Source organism: Dama dama, chromosome 20 (assembly GCF_033118175.1).
Source record: "Dama dama isolate Ldn47 chromosome 20, ASM3311817v1, whole genome shotgun sequence".
NCBI classification, from domain to species: domain Eukaryota; kingdom Metazoa; phylum Chordata; class Mammalia; order Artiodactyla; family Cervidae; genus Dama; species Dama dama.
This window is the reverse complement of record NC_083700.1, coordinates 99851570-99872420: the sequence shown is the minus strand read 5'-3', so window position 1 is coordinate 99872420 and position 20851 is coordinate 99851570. Positions and strand designations below refer to the sequence as shown.

Below are 20851 nucleotides of genomic sequence, written 5' to 3'. Positions count from 1 at the left end.
TTCCTCAGTGTATATATCCAGGAGTGGATATTTCTGGGGATATCATAGTTTTATTTTCATCAATAGATTTTTAAGGAACCACCATACCGTTCTTCAGAGTGGATGTATCTGTTTATGCTGATCTCAGACTTTTTCAAAAAGGGTGTGACTGCCACAGGTATATACAGTTAGCTACTGGGGGTGGGAGTGGAGACACATACTGGAGTTTGCATAGAAGTGGCCCCTAGGTGGAGAGGGTGTGTGTGACCTGAGTATGTGACTGCAGTTGGTCCACACCAACTCACTAGCTCTCCACCTATATAACCAAGGAAGGAGGACTGAAGAGCCACCTAAGTACAGTCCTCCTTCCATCATCACATTGCCCCTCTATCGCCCTCTATTGGTAATGCCTCCCATACTCAGCTGCCAAAGTGACATTACAGGGTGAGGAGACGCTTGTAACATATCCAGACAAATGATCTCTAAGGAAGAAGATAAGGCCACCTTTACAGGTTTGGTGTAAATTGTTGCTAGACATTCGAGTCACTAGTTTGTCCACTGAGAGGTGGGGAATGAGACTGGAGAGATGGCAAATGAGCATTTTACTTCTCTTTAGTGCATTGTATGAGATGCTTTGGGCTTCCCTGGTGGCTCAGATGGTAAAGAAACTGCCTGCAATATGGGAGACCTGAGTTAAATACCTGGATCAGGAAGATCCCCTGGAGAAGGGAATGGCAACGCACTCCTGTCTTCTTGCCTGGAGAATTCCATAGACAGAGGAGCCTGGCGGCGACAGTTCATGGGGTTGCAAAGAGTCATATACAACTGGACGACTGACACTTTTTTTTTTAACTTTTTGCATGAGATGCTTCACATGCATCACCCCAACTCCTCCTAAAAACCCTTATTAGCCACGTTTTACAGATGAGGAGACTGAGGCTCAGAGAGGTTAAGTAACTGTGCAAGGCACTAGGTGAGTAATGGGATCAGAATTAAAAATCATAGCTGGTCTGTCTCCAGTACTTACTAGACTATCATATTTTAGATGACATTTAAATGAATGTGATCCTCTTATAGCCCTACCATGTGGATGCCTCCAGGGCAGAACCGAACCTGGGTTTCTGAATTTATCCTGCTTGGCTTCTCCAGTGACACCACGACCAACAGGACCCTCTTCAGTGCCTTCCTTCTTCTTTACCTGAGCTCAGTCCTGGGCAATGGGCTCATCATCACCCTGGTATGCCTGGACATGCATCTCCACACTCCCATGTATTTCTTCCTCTGTATCCTCTCCCTGCTGGATATGAGCTGTGTCACCACCACTGTGCCCCAGATGTTAATGCATCTTCTTTCTTGATCTCAGACCATCTCCTTTGCTGGTTGCTGGCTACAAATGTACATCTTTGGTGCCGTGGGCCTGACTGAGTGCATTTTATTTGTCGTCATGGCCTTTGACCGGTACGTGGCCATCTGCTATCCACTGCGTTACACTGTCATCCTTAGCTGGGGCCTGTGCACACAGCTGTCTGCTGGGACCTGGGCCTGTGGTTTCTTCTTCTCTCTGATCCACACTTTTTTCACCATGAGGCTGCCATACTGTGGACTAAACAGGGTCAACCACAACTTCTGTGAAGGCCCCTCAGTACAAAACTTGTCTTGCCTGGATACCCACGTCATTGAGATGGTGGACCTAGTCATCAGTGTCTTCATGGTTGTTGCCCCACTCTTGCTCACTGTGGCCTCCTACATCCGTATTGCCCAGGCCATTCTCAAGTTCAAGTCCATGCAGGCCCGCGGCAACGCTTTCTCCACCTGTGCCTCCCACCTGACTGTGATCATATTCTTCTATGCTCCAGCCACCTACCTCTACATGAGGCCCAATGCAAGCTATTCCTCTGAGTGAGACAAGCAGATCTCATTCTTGTATAATGTGTTCACTGTCCTGCTTAATCCTGTGGTCTACAGTCTGAGGAACAAGGACTCAAAGTGATAGGATGGTAGACTGGCCTGGTGAACTGGGAAACAGGAGGAGTCTGGGACAAAGTGTTCAATGATGAGAAAGGAATAGCATCTCTAACATATGAAAATAACATTATTCAATAAAACCAACATAGTACTTGGTCAGTGGAACAAATGTGGAACATGAAATCAAGGATGGCTGTCTTGATCAACTTTCAACATTGTGATGCAGTTAAAGACAACTCCATAATCGCATGGGATTACACAGTAAAAATCCATATATTTGTCATGTTCCAAGTCAGCTGCAAGTAGACAGTGGCCTTCTGCCATGGGATTCTTGGATCCAGCCTGAAAGAGGAGGCCCTATCTGGAACATGTCAGATTTACGACAGAGAGAAAGGAACAATGGCTTAAACACACAACTCTTAAAGTTTCTCCTCAGAAGTAACACACATCTCTTTTCTGACATCCTAATGACCAAAGCAAGTCCTATGTTTAGGCCTTCTGACAAAAGGGCAGGAAGTATTTTCTTCCCACAGAAAAGTAATGCGTGTCATGTGGCATGGGGATGGATGCGTATTCCCTCTACATGAGAGCAGCAATACTATGGGTGATAATGTAATCTACAACAGAGGCACTGGGACCAATAGTATGCCTGTAACTAACATGAAACGTGGTACCGGAAAGTGATATGGTATATGGACATAGTAGAATGTCAAGTAGTAGGCAATCATAGTGGTACAGGAAAATAATAAGATGTGTGACCAACACAGAAAATTAAGCCAATGGTATACAGAGCCACTGTAACTCATGTACCTGGCCTGATGCATGGAAGCAATATGGTTTATGGGGCTGATAAGGTATACTCTACATCATCTTGTGGAAGGAACAGAACTTGACATTAATTACCTACCTTGCTAACTTGTTATGTCACTTTAGGTCATTTACTTCCTTTCTCTGAATCTCACCTTACTCAACTATAGAATGAGCACCTCAAATTGAAAGGTTTCTAAGACCTCTGTGTCTCCAAAATTCTATGTCACAGTAAGTGAAATGCATGAAACCAAATGTAGTAAACAAGTGTATCTTCTGTGAACCATAGTGTGAATTATAAAACAGAAGAATTAAAGTCATTGCAGGTACAGTCCATTTTAAGCTGTGCCTCTTATTCTTTCAAGGGACATAAACGATATATGAGATTCTATAAGAACCCTGGCACAAGCCTCAGAGTTAGCATGGGAATCCAGCTTTCTTTCAGGCCTCATTGATGGCCCAGGGGTCTTGGGGATGAGAGATGTAACAGGGCTGGGCTAAGCAGGGGTTTAGGTAGGTAAGTACTGCAACACCAGTGGTGTGGCAAAGTTCCAGGCAGCATTTGCAGAGTGTTTCAGGCAGAAAGTGAACGGTCCCATGGGCTGTTGGAGTGTTCCTGCCTTTCAGGGAGAGGGTAGGAAGCTATGTGGCTGGTGGAAGGGACTTAAAACTTTTGAGAGCTTCCTGCTTTTGCCTTCGTGGGGAAGGAGGCTGCCTGGATACTGGGGAAGAGGTCTTATTGGCTCTTGGAGTTCCTTCCAGAAGGTGTGGAGTCTACCTGGTGGCTCTGCTACATCTCGAGTCAGGAATCAGGGTAGTGGAGAGTGAGTCTTGTGGTTGAAGAGATGAGGTTTTATTTGTCTCTCTACTTGGATAGATAGTAATAGAGTTCGTAATTCAAGATGATAATAGATTTTATCTTAAAGACAGACAACCTCTGTTTTTAAGAACCTGGGATGAGGACTGGGGTGGAGGAGAGAAGATGCCACAGTTTTTTTCTGAAGAATGGCTTGGAAATACTGATGAGGAGACTGGATTGAAGAAAAATAGTTAGTGGGGTAGACCTAGGCATGCTTTCTGAAGGTGCTAGACTTGACAGTGGCAGTTAGTAGGGACATGCTGAATGATGTGATGAGGACAGAAGCAAGAGCACGTGATGACCTGGGTGTGTAGGTGACAAAGGGAGAAATCAAAAGACTATCAGGGTTGGAAGCCAGCTTACCACTGTCCCTGCTTCCATTCCCCAGGAGAACAGGTTGCCACCTGTGGCAGTTTGATTGCATTGAACTTCTTCCATCATGGAGGAGACAATGATCTGTCTTCATAGGAACACATGCAAATTCTAGATACAGATTTTCTTCCCCTACCCATAAAGTTTTAACTTGCATCTCATCTTTTATTTCAGAGCATGCATAATCCACCATCAGGGATTCCCCACAGCATTGCATTTGATCAAGAAACTCATTATACATCTATGGGCTCATAATTATAGAATCAATGGCCTTACCTAACCTCCAACACTTAGAATAAGGTGGCCTAATTGAAAGGTGGAATGGCTTATTAAGACTCAGTTATCACTATATGTCGGTAAAAATGCCTTGAAAGAATAGGGCCCTATCTTACATACTTCTTTAAGGGGACCATGATGTTAAGTTTATGCTTTGAGTCAGAGCATAACTGACACTGTTATGGCACTGTTTATGGCACTGTTTCCTCCCGTCCCACAATGCATAAGCATGGGAATCAAGCAGTGAAATGGCAGTGGATTCTGTGACTCTTATACCCAGTAACTCACTCACAGAATAGTTTCCCCTGTTTCAGGAACTCTGAATTCTGCTAGCTTGTAGATCTTAGTTTTCCAGTAGGGAGTGTTTCTATTGGTGGTCAAAACAATGTTCCAACTGAAGTTGAAGATGAGAAGTCATCTCAAGATGTTTGGATATAAATGGGTTATTGTAAGTAAATCACATAATAAACAAAACCTATAAGGTTTCACTATTATTATAATAATTTCTGGAGAAGGAAATGACAACCCACTCTAGCATTCTTGCCTGGAGAATCCCATGGAAAGAGGAGCTTGGCAGCTCCAATGCATAGGGTCACAAAGAGTTGGAAACAACTGAAGTAACTTAGCATGCACACACACATAATAATTATCACCACTATTGTTAATGCTTTGTGGTTGTATTCTCACCATTATTATTACTATCCCATTACCTTATCTGAACTTTGTGTACTTTCATTGACTCAACCAAGATTTACAGAATTGGGGGACATGCACAATGAGATGGACAGTTTTTCTTCAGACTCCTAGAGAATGAAGCAGAGGAAGGAGCCTGTGGTCAGTTGAATGGGTCTCTGACTGGGAAACAGGACTTCTAGCTCAGAATCACTTACACTAACTCCTGTAGGGCGATGACTTTGCTTCTCTGAGCTTTAATTTTTACAGCTGTAAAAGAGAGTAAGCAACTGGACATGTTGACCTTGAAGCCCCTTTATGACCTAGAGAGCACAGAAATGACAAAAACATGTGTCACTGACTCCCTCAGTACATGGTCCATCACAAGTGCTCAGTGAATCACCATCACTGTCATCATCTATAAAACCAGGACCATAGTACCTCCCTCCCATAACACCTCCCTCCCAGGAGTGCCAGGAGGACCTGGTGACAAAAGGCACATGAAAGTGCTTTGTGTATGGGGCTGTCCTAGAGGACCATTAAGATGCTCTTGATCATTATTACCATCACCACCTCCTGCCATTTCCCTCAGCTCCCTCCCCAGACATAAAATCGAAAAGTTTCTGGAGCACCTGTTTTAGCAAATGAGAGATAATTCCCAGAGTCCTTCCCAGAGGTATTCTCAACCTCCACAGAGAGTCCCCCATTGTTAGAACTGCCGCAGCCCTAGGTTTTCTCCCTCTTGCCAGCCCATCCTCATCTCCTTGAGACCTGCAGGGTGACCTCGCTCAGAATTCAGCATCCAGAGTCCAGTCTTCCTCCTCCTACCAATGCCCCAGCTGGCCCAACCCCACTGGTAATCAGAACCAGCTCTGGACAGCTGGAAGAAATTCAGTTAGAGTTCAGATAGAGTTGTTATTCCGATCAGTAATAGAAGAAGATTTTGATTTGCTCAGAATCTCTCACTGTAAAAAAATAGGAGTATGACTCAGCCACATTCTAATTGACAAGTTGGAGCACAGGTTTGGGAATAAGAAGAGAATCAACATGAGGCTTTTAGTTCTTGAAATTTCTGCAAGAAGACCAGGTATAATTTCCTCTCCCCTAGGCTGGTCATATTCCTCAGAAAGCTGGAAAAAGAAAGGACAGGTCACTAAGCCTCCCCAGTGGGGTGGTTTTTCTCCTGCTCTAACCTCAAAGGACTCTTTCTTGTGGGGTTCTTGTTGACAACATTCAGAGAATTCCATCTTGGCATCCCCACCAGGGACTGAGATGGTGGCAGGAGGCAGGGGGATGGTCCTCCCCTCCCTCTCCCAGAAAAGCCTGGTAAAGAGCCAAGACATAAAGCCTCAACTGCTTGGTCCATTGAGAGGAGATTGGATTGACTGAGGCTCCCTCCATCTACACCTGAGCACCTGATTGGAAAGGCCTTCAGGAGCCAGGGCTGGCCAGGTCAAGTGCAAAGAGCTGAGTCATAGAGAGAAGCCAGGGGGTTCATCCTTCCACCTCTCAGAAGCCTAGTGCTTTTCTGGAGACTGGGTTGCCTGGAATCCTGCCTCCCTGGACTCAGTTTCCCTGGGTGCTTCCTATTGAGTCTCTTTCCCTTCAGGACAAGTGACAGTCTCTCCACGATGTGTGAATGCCTGAGGGGTGAGATGGTCACTGGGCTGGGGCTAATGGTGGGATGCAGGCCTCTGTGGGCCTGGGGTTCAGAGGTACCAGGTCACCCAGCCACGGGGTTCTGTCTGTGCTAGTCCCCAACATCCCTCCAGCCCCTCCTTGTTCCTCATTCTTCTCCCCCCAACCACTTCACATCTCAGTCCCCTCCCCATCCTTTCTTCCTAGGCCTCTTCCTTTTTCCATTTGTTCATTTAGGAAATATATATGGACAGGTCCTCTTTGGCAAGCCAAGTTCTAACAGTTAGATGCAGAAAATGAATTTCTTGAGCTCCAGATCTCCACGTCCAGCTATAAGACATTATGAAAGGAAAATGATGGTTATGTTGGGAAAGGCCTTTACCAATGACATCAGCGACCGCAATGATTAGTTCCCACTCTCCTCTTATTAGAGACCTGGGCTTTTGTGAATTAGGACAGAGACTCTTGACTTACTGGAATCTTAGGAGACTTTTTATTTTCACTAAATGACTGTCCCCATTCCCTCTGGAAGTCAAGGTTGACAAAAAGGGAGGATTTGACAAAGATTTACTAAGTTTTAGTATGGTAATGAGTCCCCAAGTCTCTTTCTATGGATTCCTTCTGCTTCCAGTGCAACCCCATGGTTTCCCACCTCCAAGTGGTTGGGAGCAGATGGAGGACAGTATCATGAGAGATAGTCTGTGGCTGCAACTTTAGTCCCTTATCCTAGGAGAGACCTGATTCTTTCTCATCTGGTGGCTGTAACATGGAGGCCATGACTCTATAGTACCTTGTGCCAAACCTCAAGAAGCTCAAATTGAAGAGCAGATGGGGGCAGTTTGCATTCTTTGCCCTTCCCTCTTAGAGTCTGTTCCCCTGAGCAGGAGAATTTAATGATTAAGAGTTGGCTCTGAAGCCAAAGTGCCTTGGTTCAAATCCCAGGTTCGATCACGCGAACAGTATAATTTGTAGTGAATCACTTACTTTCTATATGGCTTAGTTTGTTTTTTCCCATCTTAAAAGTGGAGGTACTAGTACTCACTTCAGTGGGTTGTTATAAGGATGAGATCAATTCATGTAGCAATGCCTGGCACACAGAAAGTTTTCAGTAAACATTAGCTATTACTGTTTCTGAAAGTAGTTTATATACTCACTCCTTTGTGCATGCCTGCCCATTGCTTCAGTCATGTCTGACTCTCTAAGACACTATGGATTGTAGCCTACCAGGCCCCTTGCATATGATTCTCCAGGTAAGAATACTGGCGTTGGTTGCCACTCCCTTCTCCAGGGGATTTTCCTGACCCAGGGATTGAGCTCATGTCTCCTGCAGCTCCTGCCTTGCAGGTAGATTCTTCACAACTGAGCCACGGGGGAGCCTGCCACTCACCCCTTTTTCCATACTTTATTATAGATATTCCAACTCAATGAGTGGGAATAAAGTTACCATGAGAAGGAGAAATTTTTCTCAGGGTATTAGAGCTCAAACTTTATATCAGAACAGTATATAACATTCTAGGGTTATACCTTGCCAAAAACCACAAGAGGTTCTAAGAAACAGAAACAATCTAATCAGTGTTTGAGAGTGGGGGATGGTGGAACAGATCTGAGAAGAGATTAAGAAGAGGTGGCAAGAATACACAGAACTGTACAAAAATGGTCTTAATAGCCTGGATAACCACAAGATGTGGTCACTCACCTAGGATCAGATATACTGGAATGTGAAGTCAGGTGGACCTTAGGAAGCATCACTACGAACAAAGCTAGGGGAGGTGATGAAATTCCAATTGAGCTCTTTCAAATCCTGAAAGATGATGCTGTGAAAGTGCTGCACTCAATATGCCAGCAAATTTGGGAAACCCAGCAATGGCCAAAGGACTGGAAAAGGTCAGTTTTCTTTTTTTTTTTCTTTATTTATTTTTCCATTTATTTTTATTAGTTGTAGGCTAATTACTTTACAATATTTTGGTGGTTTTTGTCATACATTGACATGAATCAGCCATGGATTTACATGTATTCCCCATCCCGATCCCCCCTCCCACCTCCCTCTCCACCCAATTCCTCTGGATCTTCCCCGTGCACCAGGCCTGAGCACTTGTCTCATGCATCCAGCCTGGGCTGGTGATCTGTTTCACCCTAGATAATATACATGTTTCGATGCTGTTCTCTCGAAACATCCCACCCTTGCCTTCTCCCACAGAGTCCAAAATTATGTTCTGTACATCTGTGTCTCTTTTTCTGTTGTGCATATAGGGTTATCATTACCATCTTTCTAAATTACATATATATATGTGTTAGTATACTGTTTTGGTCTTTATCTTTCTGGCTTACTTCACTCTGTATAATGGGCTCTAGTTTCATCCATCTCATTAGAACTGATTCAAATGAATTCTTTTTAATGGCTGAGTAATATTCCATGGTGTATATGTACCACAGCTTCCTTATCCATTCATCTGCTGATGGGCATCTAGGTTGCTTCTATGTCCTGGCTATTATAAACAGTACTGCGATGAACATTGGGGTGCACGTGTCTCTTTCAGATCTGGTTTCCTCGGTGTGTATGCCCAGAAGTGGGATTGCTGAGTCTTATGGCAGTTCTAATTCCAGTTTTTAAAGAAATCTCCACATTGTTCTCCATAGTGGCTGTACTAGTTTGCATTCCCACCAACAGTATAAGAGGGTTCCCTTTTCTCCACACCCTCTCTAGCATTTATTGCTTGTAGACTTTTGGATAGAGCCATCCTGACTGGCGTGTAATGGTACCTCATTGTGGTTTTGATTTACATTTCTCTGATAATGAGTGATATTGAGTATCTTTTCATGTGTTTGTTAGCCATCTGTATAGTTTCTTTGGAGAAATTTCTGTTTAGTTCTTTGGCCCATTTTTTGATTGGGTCATTTATTTTTCTGGAATTGAGCTGCAGGAGTTGCTTGTATATTTTTGAGATTAATCCTTTGTCTGTTGCTTTGTTTGCTATTATTTTCTACCAATCTGAGGGCTGTCTTTTCACCTTGCTTATAGTTTCCTTTGTTGTGCAAAAGCTTTTAAGTTTAATTAGGTCCCATTTGTTTATTTTTGCTTTTATTTCCAATATTCTTGGAGGTGGGTCATAGAGGATCCTGTTGTGATTTATGTCGGAGAGTGTTTTGCCTATGTTCTCTTCTAGGAGTTTTATAGTTTCTGGTCTTACATTTAGATCTTTAATCCATTTTGAGTTTATTTTTGTGTATGGTGTTAGAAAGTGTTCTAGTTTCATTCTTTTACAAGTGGTTGACCAGTTTTCCCAGCACCACTTGTTAAAGAGGTTGTCTTTTTTCCATTGTATAGTCTTGCCTCCTGTCTCTGCTTTTTAATATGCTGTCTAGGTTGATCATAGCTTTTCTCCAAGGAGAAAGCACTTTTTAATTTCATGGCTGCAGTCACCATCTACAGTGATTTTTGAGCCCAAGAAAATAAAATCTGTCACTGTTTCCATTTTATCCCCATCCATTTGTCATGAAGTGATGCGGCCAGGTGCCATAATGTTAGTTTTTTGAAAGCTGAGTTTTAAACCGGCTTTTTCACTCTCCTCTTTCCAGATTGTGCTTCATCCAGCCTGGCATTTCACATGATGTACTCTGCATAGAAGTTAAATAAGCAGGGTGAAAATATATACAGCCTTGACATACTCCTTTCCCAGTTTGGAACCAGTCTGTTGTTCCATGTCTGATTCTAACTGTTCCTTCTTGACCTGCATACAGATTTCTCAGGAGGCAGGTAAGGTGGTCTGGCATTCCCATCTCTTGAAGCATTTTCCACAGTTTGTTGTGATCCACACAGTCAAAGACTTTGGTATAGTCAATAAAGCAGATTTTTTTTTTTTTCTGAAACTCTTGTTTTTTTGATGATCCAGTGGATGTGTGCAATTTGAACTCTGGTTCCTCTGCCTTTTCTATATCCAGCTTCAACCTTTGGAAGTTCTCAGTTTACGTATAGTTGAAGCCTGGCTTGGGGAATTTTGAGCATTACTTTGCTAGTGTGTGAGAAGAGTGCAATTGGGCAGTAGTTTGAACATTCTTTGGAATTCACTTTCTTTGGGATTGGAATGAAAACTTTAGGATTAGAATAAAAACCCTCAGAAAACCTGAAAGGATACTACAAAGAAACCTGTATGTCCCATTATAAGATGTGTTAAATTTTTAGCTTGCTGTTGCTGTAATTTTCAGAACTAGTTGAGAATAATTTGTAAACATCATGTTCCTTTACCCTTTAATACTTCAGAGAATAGTTTCTAACATGTAAGAGAATAAGGATATTCTCTCACATAGAAGTTGTCAAACTCAGGCATTTTAACGCTGAATACTTATCTAAACTAATCTCATTAAAATTCCAGGCTTACCAGTTGTCAAATTAATGTTATTTATAATATTCCACTCTTCCAGTTTTACATTTTGCAATAGCTGTTATACAGTTTTTAATCTCCTTGACTCTATTACAGATTAGAACTTTCTTTGTCTTTCATGATAGATGTTTTTTGAAGACTAGGGTGGCTCAGCTGGTTAAGAGCCTGCTTGCAATGCGGGAGACTGGGGTTCAATCCCTGTGTTGGGAAGATCCCCTCGAGAAGGGAACGGCTACCCACTCCAGTATTCTGGCCTGGAGAATTCCAGGACTGAATTCCTGGAGAAGTCCATGGAGTTGCAAAGAGTTGACATGACTGAGCGACTTTCAGAAGCTAGTTATTTTGCAGAATATTTCTCAACTTAGGTTTCTTTGATGTTTTCTCATGGTTAGATTCAGGTTTTGCTTTTTTTGTCTGAAACAATGTATAAGTCATTGTTGGTTTTCACATATGGAGACACCAGGTGTCTGCTTCTTATCGGTGTCATTAATTGTAATCACTCAGTTAAGATGTTGCCCAGTTTCTCCACTGATAGCTACCACATTTTACTTTTGTAATTAATAATTACTTTATGGATAGATAGCTTGTAATTATGTAACAGTCTGTTCCTTATCAAATTCATTCCCCATAGATTTAGCATCTGCATCAGTTTGATCTTGAGAAGAGACAGAACATGCTAGTAATGTGAACAGGGAAAATTTACTATACAGAATTGTTGGCTAGTTGAAGGTAGATAACTGCTAAAAGCCTTAAAAAAGAACTTGAATGCTCGGACCTGGTGCACTGGGAAGACCCAGAGGAATCGGGTGGAGAGGGAGGTGGGAGGGGGGATCGGGATGGGGAATATGTGTAGATCTATGGCTGATTCATATCAATGTATGACAAAAAAAAAAAAAGAAAAAAGAAAAAAAAAAAAGAACTTGAAGAGATCCAGAAGTAGCGATTTAAAAAAGGAAAAGCAGCTACTGCCTTATGGCTAAAGAAGAGTACACAGGGACTAAGGATTTAGGAGTTACTTCCCACCTTCCCCCTGCTCGTGATACCACTATCTATCTTCCCTGATCAGAAAAAAAAGACTGAGCTCAGACTTTTTAAAAGAGTGTGTGACTGCCACAGGATACAGTCTGCTACTGGGAGTGGGGGTGGAGCCACAGGCCAGAGCTCTTCTAGAAGTGATCACTGGGTAGGGAGAGTGTGTGTGGCCTGAGTATGTGACTGTGGTTGGAGGCTACCAACCCAGTGGCTCTCTGGTTGAGCAACTGAGGAAGGAGAATTGAGGCTTCAGTCTCAGAGCCTCCCTCCTACCATCATCATGTGTTCTGCCTGTAGTCCGGATCCCCGGTCGGGAAAGAAGACTCCTTGAGACAATGCAACTTGCAATAGGGGAATTTATTACTGACTCGAGCCAGGGCCTCCTGCCCTCACCAAGGGTGTGAGGACGAAAAGGCCCCAAGCCCCAGTTCTCTCGGGTATTTATTGGGTACAATCGGGTAGTTGGCACAAGCGGATTGGTTACACACTTGCAAGGCAATTTTTGTTGGCCCAATCCTTGTGGGCTTTCAGCTTTCCCCTGATAGGTTCCCTTTTTCTTGCTAGGCACATGTTGATTGGCTGGCTCCAGGTGGCCTGATAATTATGTTACTCCAGGAAACCAGGCCTACTCCTAATCTAGGCTGCCTGTCATGGCGTTAGCCATGACAGTCTCACACATGTTGCTAGGATTCTCTGTCCATGGAATTCTCTAGGCAAGAATACCGAAGTGGGTTGCCATTCCTTTCTCCAGCGGCTCTTCCTGACCCAGGGATCAAACCCGAGAGTCGCCTGCATTGCAGGCAGATAGTTTACCTCCTGAGCCAGCAAGGAAGCCCTGCCCTCTATTGGTAATGCCTATGTCCTCAGCTGTCAAAGAGACAAATTTACAGGGTGGGGAGAGGCTTGTCGCACATCCAGACAAATGATCTCTAAGGTAAAGAGGAAGCTCACATCTGCAGTTTTGGGAGCTGGAGCAGATACCGTGTAAGTTGATTGTTACTAGACATTTGAGTGACCAATTTCTTCTCTGAGGAGTTGGGACTAGGCCTGGGGAGATTGCAAATGAACATTTACTACTATTTAGTATTTTAAGTCATTGTAGGAGATGATTTACATACAACTCCCCAACTCCTCCTAAACACCCTGAGAGATGAGTATTATTAACCACATTTTACAGAAGAAGAGACTGAGGCTCAGAAAGTGAAGTAACTGTAAGAGGTAGTAGGTAGGCAGTGGGCTGAGAATTAATATTACAGCTGCCTCCCTTCAGATCTTACTACACTATCACATTTTAGGTAACATTTAAATGCATATCATTCTCCTACATGCCCACCATGTGGATGCCTCCAGGGCAGAACCAAAGCTGGGTTTCTGAATTTATCCTGCTTGGCTTCTCCAGTGATACCACGACCAACAGGATCCTCTTCGGTGCCTTCCTTCTTCTTTACGTGAGCTCAGTCCTTGGCAATGGGCTCATCATCACCCTGGTATGCCTGGACATGCATCTCCACACTCCCATGTATTTCTTCCTCTGTATCCTCTCCCTGCTGGATATGAGTTATGTCACCACTACAGTGCCCCAGATGCTGGTGCATCTTCTTTCTCTATCTCAGACCATCTCCTTTGCTGGTTGCTGGCTACAAATGTACATCTTTGGTGCCGTAGGCCTGACTGAGTGCATTTTATTTGTCGTCATGGCCTTTGACCGGTACGTGGCCATCTGCTATCCACTGCGTTACACTGTCATCCTCAGCTGGGGCCTGTGCACACAGCTGTCTGCTGGGACCTGGGCCTGTGGTTTCTTCTTCTCTCTGATCCACACTTTTTCCACCATGAGGCTGCCATACTGTGGGCCCAACAGGGTCAACCACTACTTCTGTGAAGGCCCTTCAGTACGAGATTTGGCTTGCCTGGATACCCACGTCATTGAGATGGTGGACCTAGTCATCAGTGTCTTCATGGTTGTTGCCCCACTGTCCCTCATTGTGGCCTCCTACATCCGTATTGCCCAGGCCATTCTCAAGTTCAAGTCCATGCAGGCCCGCTGCAAGGCTTTCTCCACCTGTGCCTCCCACCTGACTGTGATCACAGTCTTCTATGCTCCAGCCACCTACCTCTACATGAGGCCCAATGCAAGCTATTCCCCTGAGCAAGACAAGCAGGTATCACTCTTTTATAATGTCTTCACTGCTCTGCTGAATCCTGTGGTCTACAGTCTGAGGAATAAGGACATGAAGAGGGCTTTTCTCAAAGTGATGGGGAGGTAGACTGGCCTGCTGAACTGGGAGACAGGAGGAGTCTGGGGTAAAGTGTCCAATGATGAGGAAAGGGACAGCACCTGTAACATATGAAACCAACATTATACAGTAGAACCCACACAGTACTCAGTCAGTGGAACAAATGTGGAACATGAAACTAAGGATTGCTGTCTTGATTATCTTTCTACATTGTGGTGCAGTTAGAAACAACTCCATAATCTCATGGGATTACACGATAAAAGTCCATTTATTTGTCCTGTTCCAATCAGTTGTAAGTAGACTGTGGTCTTCTGCCATGGGATTTTTGGATCCAGCCTGAAGGAGGAGGCCCTATCTGGAACAGGTCAGACTTATGAGAGAGAGAAAGGGACAATGGCTGAAAAACATGATGGCCCTTAAAGCTTCTGCTCAGAATTAACACACATGTCAATGGATGTGAGTTTGAGTAAACTCCGGGAGTTGGTGATGGACAGGGAGGCCTGGTGTGCTGCAGTCCATGGAGTCGCAAAGAGTCGGACACAACTGAGCAACTGAAATAAACTGAACTGAACACACATCTCTTTGTTGACATCTTATTGACCAAAGCAAGTCCTATGTTTAGGCCTTCTGACAAAAGGGCAGGAAGTATTTTCTTCCCACAGAAAAGTAATGCGTGTCATGTGGCATGGGGATGGATGCGTATTCCCTCTACATGAGAGCAGCAATACTATGGGTGATAATGTAATCTACAACAAAGGCACTGGGACCAATAGTATGCCTGTAACTAACATGAAACGTGGTACCTGAAAGTGATGTGGTATATGGACATAGTAGAATGTCAAGTAGTAGGCAATCATAGTGGTACAGGAAAGTAATAATATGTGTGACCAACATCGAAAATTAAGCCAATGGTATACAGAGCCAATGTAACTCCTGTACCTGGCCTGATGCATGGAAGGAATATGGTTTATGGGGCTGATATGGTTGGTATACGCTACATCATCTTGTGGAAGGAACAGAACTTGACATTAATTGACCTGGGTTCTAGTCCCAACATTGCTAACTTGTTTTGTGAGTTTGGGCGACTTACTTTCTTTCTCTGGATCTCACTTTATTCATCTATAGAATGAGCACCTCAAATTGAAAGGTCTCTAAGACCTCTGTGTCTCCAAAATTCTATGTCACAGTAGGTGAAGTGCATGAAACCAAATGCAGTAAACTAGTGTATGTTCTGTGAACTGTAGGGTGAATTACAAAACCATAGAAGAATTAAAGTTGTTACAGGTGCAGTCCATTTTAAACAGTGCCTCTGATTCTTTCAAGGGACCTAAATGATATATGAGATTCTATAAGAACCCTGGGACAAGCCTCAGAGTTAGCATGGGAATCCATCTTACTTTCAGGCCTCATTGATGGCTCAGATGTCTTATGGGTGAGAGATGTAACAGGGCTGAGCTAAGCAGGGGTTTAGGTAGGTGAGTACCGCAGCACCAGTGGTGTGGCAAAGTTCCAGGCAGCATTTCCAGAGTGTTTCAGGCAGAAAGTGAAGGGTCCCATGGACTGTTGGAGTGTTCCGTCCATCCAGGGAGAGGTTAGGGAGCTATGTGGCTGGTGGAAACTTTTGAGAGCCTTCTGCTTCTGGTTTTGTGGGGAAGGGGGTTGCCTGGATACTGGTTAAGAGGTCTCACTGGGTCTTGGAGTTCCTTTCAGAAGATTGGAGTCTACCTGGTGGCTCTGCTACAACAACTAGAGTCAGGAATCAGGGTGGTGGAGAGTGAGTCTTGTGGGTGAGGGGATGAGGTTTTATTTGTCTCTCTACTTGGATAGATAGTAAGAGGGTTTTTAATTCAAGATGACACTAGATTTTATCTTAAAGATAGATAACCTCTATTTTTTTTAAGCATTTATTTTTAATTGGAGAATAATTGCTTTACAATATTGTATAGGTGTCCACTGCACATCACATGAATCAGCCATAGGTATACATGTGAAACATATCGCCGGCCCAGGTTGTATGCATAAGACTAGTGCTCACGGCTGGTGCACTGGGAAGACCCAGAGGGATGGGATGGAGAGGGCGGTGGGAGGGGGGATCAAGATGGGGAACACATGTAAATCCATGGCTGATTCATGTCAATGTATGGCAAAAACCACTACAATATTGTAAAGTAACAACCTCTGTTTTTAAGAACCTGGGATGAGACTGAGTTGGAGGAGAGAAGATGCCACAGTTTTTTCTGAAGGAAGGCTTTGGAATACTGATGAGGGGATTGGAGTGAAGAGGAACAGTTAGTGGGGGAGATGTAGGCATACTTTCTGAAGGTGCTAGACTTGACGGTGGCAGTTAGTAGGGACATGCTGAATGATGTGATGAGGACAGAAGCAAAAGCACATGATGACTTGAGTGTGTAGGTGACAAAGGGAGAAATCAAAACACTATCAGGGTTGGAAGCCAGCTTTACCACTGTCCCTGCTTCCCTGTAATTCACTGATGGGGCCATTGATCGTCAGCGGTCATCACTGATCCCTGGCACTGGTGACAGGAAGTCACAGCCCCTGTCCTCATGGAATTTGTACTCCCCAAGCCAGCAGTTCTTAGGAAACGCATAGGTACTTAGGAGTGGGGTTTAAAAATGTTGTTAATTCTCTGTTAATTGGTCTCTATGATGGTTATTGTTTTCTTGTTTTATTTATTTATTTTACTTGTCCTCCCGTTTCCTTGAACAAGAAAACAGCAGAGTGTGTCACAGCACCTGTCTGGTGGGACTCAGGTCATCTATTTGGGAGAAATATTTTGCTGCTAGACTGAAATGTCAGCCTCTCTAGTACTTTTCCCTTTTGAGCCATTTCTGCACTAATGATCTCAGAGTTTCTGTTTGGGCAGATTGGTAAACTACCATGTATCAGCTGTGTGCCCATGTGCAAGAAACTTAAGTCCCCCAGCTCTGCTTTCTCTGTTGGCTGATCGCTATGCAAATAAAATTGCAAACTTAGATGGAATGGATATTTTCCAAGGGAGATACAGATTACCAAAATTAAAACTTTTAAAGATAGAAAGTTTTAACAGGCTGATGCATGGGGAAATAAGATAACCAGAGAAAGCTACTAAATAACTACCCCACTACAACATTCAAAGAAATGTGGCAAGAAAGTCTGTGGAGAGGGGAGATGTATGTGGATGGACTTCCTCAGAGTGGACACAGACTGTGTGTGTCACATAAGCATGTTCATAAAAGGGTATCAACTGCAGAAGAGACAAATCAGGTGGAAAAAGTGACACATTCTGAATGTCAGTCAGGTTTCTCCCCCAGACCTTTGTTCAATAGGCACATGAGCAAATGTCCATGATGCCAGCATAGAGGCTGTCCACATGGGCTCAAAACGGACTTTTTTCCCCACAACTGACTTGGTTACCACTGCTGATGAGTGCTTCACCTGCAAATAGCAGAGAACAAATCTGTGACACCATTCCCCAGGAGAACAGGTTGCCACCTGTGGCAGTTTGATTGCATTGAACCTCTTCCATCATGGAGGAGACAATGATCTGTCTTCATAGGAATATATGCAGATTCTAGATATGTATTTTCTTTCCCTGCCCATAAAGTTTTTGCTAGCATCATGACCTTTTATTTCAGAGCATGTCTAATCCACCATCAGGGATTCCCCACAGCATTGCATTTGATCAAGAAACTCATTTTACATCTATGGGCTCATAATTATAGAATCAATGGCCTTACCTAACCTCCAACACTTAGAATAAGGTGGCCTAATTGAAAGGTGGAATGGCTTGTTAAGACTCAGTCGTCACTATATGTCGGTAAAAATGCCTTGAAAGAATAGGGCCCCATCTTACATACTTATTTAAGGGGACCATGATGTTAAGTTTATGCTTTGAGTCAGAGACTATATGGCACTGTTTCCTCCCGTCCCACAATGCATAAGCATGGGAATCAAGCAGTGAAATGGCAGTGGATTCTGTGACTCTTATACCCAGTAACTCACTCACAGAATATTTTTCCCTATTTCAGGAACTCTGAATTCTGCTAGCTTGTAGATCTTAGTTTTCCAGTAGGGAGTGTTTCTACTGGTGGTCAAAACAATGTTCCCCCTGAAGTTGAAGATGAGAAGTCATCTCAAGATGTTTAGATATAAATGGGTTATTATAAGTAAATCACATAATAAACAAAGCCTATAAGGTTTTGCTATATTATAATAATTTCTGGAGAAGGAAATGACAACCCACTCTAGCTTTCTTGCCTAGAGAATCCCATGGAAAGAGGAGCTTGGCAGCTCCAATGCATAGGGTCAGAAAGAGTTGGACACAACTGAAGTAACTTAGCATGCACACACACATAATAATTATCACCACTATTGTTAATGCTTTGTGGTTGTATTCTCACCATTATTATTACTATCCCATTACCTTATCTGAACTTTGTGTACTTTCATTGGCTCAAACAAGATTTACAGCATTGGGGGATACAAACACCCAGGGATCAAAATATTGAGGATATGCGTGATGAGATGGGCAGGTGGACAGTTTTTCTTCAGACTCCTAGAGAATGAAGCAGAGGAAGGAGACTGTGGTCAATTGAATGGGTCTCTGACTAGGAAACAGGACTTCTAGGTCGGAATCACCTACACTAACTCCTGTAGGGCGATGACTTTGCTTCTCTGAGCTTTAATTTTCACGGCTGTGAAAGAGAGTAAGCAACTGAACATGTTGACCTTGAAGCCCCTTTATGACCTAGAGAGCACAGAAATGACAAAAACCTGTATCACTGACTCCCTCAGTACACAGTCCATCACAAGTGCTCAGTGAATCACCATCACTGTCATCATCTATAAAACCAGGACCATAATACCTCCCTCCCATAACACCTCCCTCCCAGGAGTGCCAGGAGGACCTGGTGACAAAAGGCACATGAAAGTGCTTTGTGTATGGGGCTGTCCTAGAGGACCATTAAGATGCTCTTGATCATTATTACCATCACCACCTCCTGCCATTTCCCTCAGCTCCCTCCCCAGACATAAAATCAGAAAACTTTCTGGAGTACCTGTCTTAGCAAACGAGAGATAATTCCCAGAGTCCTTCCCAGAGGTATTCTCAACCTCCACAGAGAGTCCCTCATTGTTAGGACTGCCGTAGCCCTAGCATTTTCCCTCTTTCCAGCTCATCCTCATCTCCTTGAGACCTGCAGGCAGACATGGCTCAGAATTCAGCATCCAGAGTCCAGTCTCCCTTCTCCTACCAATGCCCTAGCTGGCCCAGCCTTGCTGGTGATCAAATCCAGCTCTGGGACAGCAGGAAGAATATCAGTTAGAGTTCAGGTAGAGTTGTTATTCTGGTCAGTAGTAGAGGAAGATTTTGATTTGCGCAAAATCTCCCACTGTAAAGCATAGAAGTAAGACTCAGCCATGTTCTAATTGACAAGTTGGGGCACAGGGGTTTAGGAGTGAGAAGAGAATTAACATGAGGCCTTCAGTTCTTGCAATTTCTACAAGAAGACCAGGTATAATTTCCTCTCCCCTAGGCTGGTCATATTCCTCAGAAAGCTGGAAAAAGAAAGGACAGGTCACTAAGCCTCCCCAGTGGGGTGGTTTTTCTCCTGCTCTAACCTCAAAGGACTCTTTCTTGTGGGGTTCTTGTTGACAACATTCAGAGAATTCCATCTTGGCATCCCCACCAGGGACTGAGATGGTGGCAGGAGGCAGGGGGATGGTCCTCCCCTCCCTCTCCCAGAAAAGCCTGGTAAAGAGCCAAGACATAAAGCCTCAACTGCTTGGTCCATTGAGAGGAGATTGGATTGGCTGAGGCTCCCTCCATCTACACCTGAGCACCTGATTGGAAAGGCCTTCAAGAGCCAGGGCTGGCCAGGTCAAGTGCAAAGAGCTGAGTCATAGAGAGAAGCCAGGGGGTTCATCCTTCCACCTCTCAGAAGCCTAGTGCTTTTCTGGAGACTGGGTTGCCTGGAATCCTGCCTCCCTGGACTCAGTTTCCCTGGGTGCTTCCTATTGAGTCTCTTTCCCTTCAGGACAAGTGACAGTCTCTCCACGATGTGTGAATGCCTGAGGGGTGAGATGGTCACTGGGCTGGGGCTAATGGTGGGATGCAGGCCTCTGTGGGCCTGGGGTTCAGAGGTACCAGGTCACCCAGCCACGGGGTTCTGTCTGTGCTAGTCCCCAACATCCCTCCAGCCCCTCCTTGTTCCTCATTCTTCTCCCCCCAACCACTTCACATCTCAGTCCCCTCCCCATCCTTTCTTCCTAGGCCTCTTCCTTTTTCCATTTGTTCATTTAGGAAATATATATGGACAGGTCCTCTTTGGCAAGCCAAGTTCTAATAGTTAGATGCAGAAAATGAATTTCTTGAGCTCCAGATCTCCACGTCCAGCTATAAGACATTATGAAAGGAAAATGATGGTTATGTTGGGAAAGGCCTTTACCAATGACATCAGCGACCGCAATGATTAGTTCCCACTCTCCTCTTATTAGAGACCTGGGCTTTTGTGAATTAGGACAGAGACTCTTGACTTACTGGAATCTTAGGAGACTTTTTATTTTCACTAAATGACTGTCCCCATTCCCTTTCGAAATCAAGGTTGACTAAAAGAAAGGATTTGTCAAAGATTTAC

The 20851-nt window shown here is 44.0% G+C and overlaps 1 protein-coding gene and 1 pseudogene across 1 annotated transcript; both read left to right on the top strand.

Annotated features, from left to right (window-relative positions):
- The first annotated feature begins 1063 nt into the window (after positions 1-1063).
- On the top strand, positions 1064-1969 carry LOC133040005 (olfactory receptor 2A5-like; annotated as a pseudogene).
- Positions 1970-13313: 11344 nt separating this feature from the next.
- LOC133040004 (olfactory receptor 2A5-like) lies at positions 13314-14246 on the top strand. The gene has a single exon (XM_061119761.1). It carries the CDS (start codon positions 13314-13316, stop codon positions 14244-14246), a length of 933 nt encoding a protein of 310 aa, XP_060975744.1.
- Positions 14247-20851: the final 6605 nt, after the last annotated feature.